The sequence below is a fragment of the Sinocyclocheilus rhinocerous genome, unplaced genomic scaffold (assembly GCF_001515625.1).
Source record: "Sinocyclocheilus rhinocerous isolate Xijiao unplaced genomic scaffold, SAMN03320098_v1.1 scaffold805, whole genome shotgun sequence".
Classification (NCBI taxonomy): domain Eukaryota; kingdom Metazoa; phylum Chordata; class Actinopteri; order Cypriniformes; family Cyprinidae; genus Sinocyclocheilus; species Sinocyclocheilus rhinocerous.
Window position 1 is genome coordinate 139,186 of NW_015646430.1, and position 4,481 is coordinate 143,666.

The 4,481-nt window shown below is 30.3% G+C and overlaps 1 protein-coding gene across 1 annotated transcript in view; it reads left to right on the plus strand.

Annotated features, from left to right (window-relative positions):
- LOC107707789 (1-phosphatidylinositol 4,5-bisphosphate phosphodiesterase beta-1-like) overlaps window positions 1-4,481 on the plus strand; it is a 62,293-nt gene that overhangs the window by 52,414 nt on the left and 5,398 nt on the right. The window contains exons 19-22 of the mRNA XM_016511882.1: window positions 1,169-1,273; window positions 3,561-3,676; window positions 3,925-4,063; window positions 4,248-4,301. Coding sequence (XP_016367368.1) covers window positions 1,169-1,273; window positions 3,561-3,676; window positions 3,925-4,063; window positions 4,248-4,301 — 414 coding nt within the window. The remainder of the gene's footprint in view (window positions 1-1,168; window positions 1,274-3,560; window positions 3,677-3,924; window positions 4,064-4,247; window positions 4,302-4,481) is intronic.

Consider the following 4,481-nt stretch of genomic DNA (forward strand, 5'->3'; position numbering starts at 1 on the left):
AATAAAAACAGTTAAAAGCAACTCAGAATTTGACGCAAAGCTGCATTAATTAAATATGTTAAATAATACAAATATCCTTTGTGCATTTAATCCCATTTTGTTAACCAATTTGCTGCTGACCTTCGATGATCCAACCATACTAATAAGCAGAAATTACACAAGATAAACTAACATTTCTTCTTCTTTTTTTATTGCTGAAGAGTGTTGAACTTTCTTCTTCTGCGTTCTACTGAATCAGCCTGAGGCTTTTGTTTTTGTGAAAAGGCTTTTATATTTGCCAAAAATAGAACGTTTTATATTAAAAGCAAACAAGCAAGCCCAGCCCAGATTTAAAACGTAACGCAAAAGTAACGTAACGCATTACTTTCAATAAAAAGTAACTAAGTAACGTAATTATTTACCTTTTTAGGAAGTAACGCAATATTGTAATGCATTACTTTTAAAAGTAACTCTCCTCAACACTGACGACAACAAACCGGCGTTTCATTTATACTGACTAAACCAGGGCTGTTCGACCTTTATGACTTAGAAGTTGAACACAGTATTCAAAACCTTCTCCACATAGGCTAAAATATGACACAAACTTCATTTATTACCAGAATCTGGGAGTATCCATATATAAAATCGATTAACTGCGATCTATTGTGATTCAAGAATTGAAGGTTGCTACATTTTTATTTTATGTACTATAATGCAGATATAGTTTTTTTCTTTTATTGTATTGTGTTGTGAAGGAGGATATAAAAAATTATTTCAGTTTGTTTTGATTTTATGTGTTAGTTTAGCATTTAATTTAGTGTTATTTTAGATTGTTTTAATATTTGAATAATAATAATAATAATACATCTGACAACATGAGGATGTAGATATAGTTGTAATTTATTTTTCTTTTATTGTATTGTATTGTGAGGGGGAAATAAAATATATTTTCAGTTTACATTTTGATTTTATGTTTTTTTTTTTTTTTATCATTTTAATTTAGATTAGAGTTAGATTATTTTAGTATATTAATGATAATTTTGTATTATTACTTTGCAACATAAAAATAGCATTGTATTGTATTTTATTGTATTGCATTGCATTATTATAAGACGTTTTGTGACATGAAATGCAGATATAGTTCAACCTTTTCCTTTTATTAAAACATAATTTTGTCACATTCTCACAGGTTATCGTTACATCGGTTTGAGAAATGAAAAGAATCAAGCTCTAACTCTTCCCGCTATATTTGTGAATATCGAGGTGAAGGACTACGTTCCCGATACATTCGCCGGTATGAAACTCATTACTCTCTGAAACTTTCTCTGCCACTGTCAGAAAACACTAGAAGTACCATAGTATTACTGTGGAGTCCTGTGAAATAACCTCAGAGTACCGTGTGAATACCAGGGTAAATATGAGTGCATCTCACAAACTGTCTGGATCATAATAAGAAAATCAACCGTCAGGCTTCTTTGCATTATTTACATGTGACACATACTTATTTTGGTGTGAATTATGACTTGACACCACAGTGTTTTTGTGAGGAGCGTTTCCATCTGTATCCCAGCGGCTCTCGTCGGTCCTCATTTGCATCCCGAAACTATGAGACGAGGGATTGTGGGACAGATCGACGTCTCCAGTACCCAGAATGCACCTGTTTAGTTAAAAGGTGTTAGACCACCGAGGAAGGACAGCACTGCCCTCCTCAGCAGAAACTTTCCCTTTCTTTAATTAAAACACAAACTTTGCTTTATTAAAACCGCATGAAACAACGTGACTTCACTTATGAAAACTTCTAGAAATGAGGCATCATTCATTCAATATGCAAATATGTATTTGAATATTTTATCACCAGTGATACAGACCCAACATGTCAGAAGTTTTATCTTATGTAAATGTGATCAAAGTTATTGATAATAGTTTTGGACTTTATTGGCTCTTTATTATGAAAATGTTGAATATAACACATTCTTTATGTAAATGAAGATGATTTCTGGCCTTTTTAAAAGATGAACTGACCCATAAAATGCCAAAAAGAAAAAAAAAAAGCCCTCTTCATTGAGGGTTTCCAACTGTTATGAATCTTCAGATATTACGCTTGTATGAGCAAAATGTCACTATAAGAAAAAAGCCTTTAAAAGGGGCAAACCATTGCTTACGTCATATAAAAGTTACGAAATATTGTGAAAAAGTTATAATTGTTAACTAAAGACTGTTATTTGTTAAATAACAAAACAAACTATGTCATATATAACATCAAATGTAATATCTTTGAATACTTTGGGCTATTATTTTGGAGGTTTTCTTATTTTTTTAAGGTTTTGAAGTTGCAAAATATTGTAAAAAAAAAAAAAAAAAATTATAACTGTTAACTAAAAACAGGTATTTTTGAATTGTTAATTAAACTAAAATGCTAATGTCATATATAAAATCAAATATAATATTTTTGAATTTCTTGGACCATTATTTTAGGTGTTTTTTTGAAAGGTTTTGAAATTACAAACTATTGTGAAAATGTATAATTGTTTACCAAAAATGTTAATTGTTAACTAAACTAAAATGCTAATGTCATATATAAAATCAAATCAAATATTTTTGTATTTATTTGGGTTTTATCTATTGGGCAGTATTATTATTTTTTGAAAGGTTTGAAGAATAAATATTGTAAAAAAAAAAAAAAAAATGTTATAACTGTTAACTAAAACGGTTATTTTTTTAATTGTTAACTAAACTAAAGTGCTAATGTCATATATAAAATCAAATATAATTATTTTCCAATTATTTTGGATGTTTTGTGAAAGGTTTTGAAGTTGCAAAATATTGTGAAAAGGTTATAATTGTTAACTAAAAAAAGCTGTTAATTGTCAACTAAATTAAAATGAAATGAATAACATATATAAAATCGAATATAATATTTTTGAATATTTTGGGCTATTATTTTGGATGTTTTTAAATAGTTTTGAAGTTGCAAAATATTGTAGAAAAATGATAATTGTTAACTAAAATGCTGATGTCATATATAAAATCAAATATAATATTTTTAAATTTTCTTTGACTATTATTTCGGATGTTTTTGAAGTTGCACAATATTGTGAGAAAGTTATAATTGTTAACTAAAAATTGTTCATTGTTAAGTAAACTAAAATGCCAATGTTATATAAAATCAAATAGAATATTTTTGAATTTCGGATGTTTTTGAAGTTGCAAAATATTGTGAGAAAGTTACAATTGTTAACAAAAATTTATTATTGTTAATTGTTAAGTAAACTAAAATGCTAAAAATATAATTTTTTTGAATTTTTTTGACTATTATTTCGGATGTTTTTGAAGTTGCAAAATATTGTGAGAAAGTTAAAATTGTTAACTAAAAATTGATTATTGTTAACTGTTAAGTAAACTAAAATGCCAATGTTATATAAAATCAAATAGAATATTTTTGAATTTCTTTGTCTTTTATTTTGGATGTTTTTTTTTTTTTTTTTTGAAAGATTTTGTGAAAAATGTTATAATTGAAACTGATTGAAAGCTGCAGGACTGGAGTGTGTTGTGAGTTTGCGGTGTGTTTCTGTGCTGATCAGATGTCATCGAAGCGCTGTCCAACCCCATCAGATACGTCAACCTGATGGAGCAGAGATCCAAACAGCTGGCGGCGCTCACTTTAGAGGAAGGAGAAGAGGAGAAAGAAACCAAAGAGGTACAGACACCTCAGACACCAGCAGATCCCCAAGAGCTGAAGTGCTCAGACGGAGTACGCGTGACCATCACATAGTAGATCAGATTGCACTTGCACTAATTGCTCCATCTGAACTCTAATCACATTACTCATTACTAATGAATTCATCTGCTTATGAAAGAAGTCATTGTAATGAATTAGTAATGAAGCAGTCTGTGAGAGTTTGAATAGTAGTGGAGGTTTTGATGATGAAGTTCCTTGTTCTTCAGGCGGATCCTGGTGTTGAAAACCCTTCGGAGGTTAAAAGCGAACCCAAGCCCGTCCCGGTTGAGAACGGACTGAGTCACACACCCAGCAGCGCCGCTCCTAAACCCGTGTCCCAGATCAGCACACAGCCACAGTCCACAGGTCAGAGCTTCACACACCTCACACAACATCATCTCATCTGATGCAGGTTCGATACTGAACTATTAATCTGTACTGTGCACTACTAATCCGAATCTAGCGTCCACAAGACAGGAGAGAAAAATGAGGAGTATTATTGGATATGCATGAATCTTATCTGATGAGATCTTATCCCATTATGATTCAGGCTCAACCAAACCAGCGGCAAAGACTGAAGATCTGATTCAGAGCGTCCTCACCGGTCAGTAACTGACTCTTTATTTTATATTAATATATAATAATATATCATTGAAATTTATATTATGAATTCAATTACATTTATAGTATTATTGCTTTTATATGAATTAACTTTGTAATAATACACATATAGACAAATAATAGAATAAAGAAACCATGACAACAAAGTTATTTAAAATAAAAT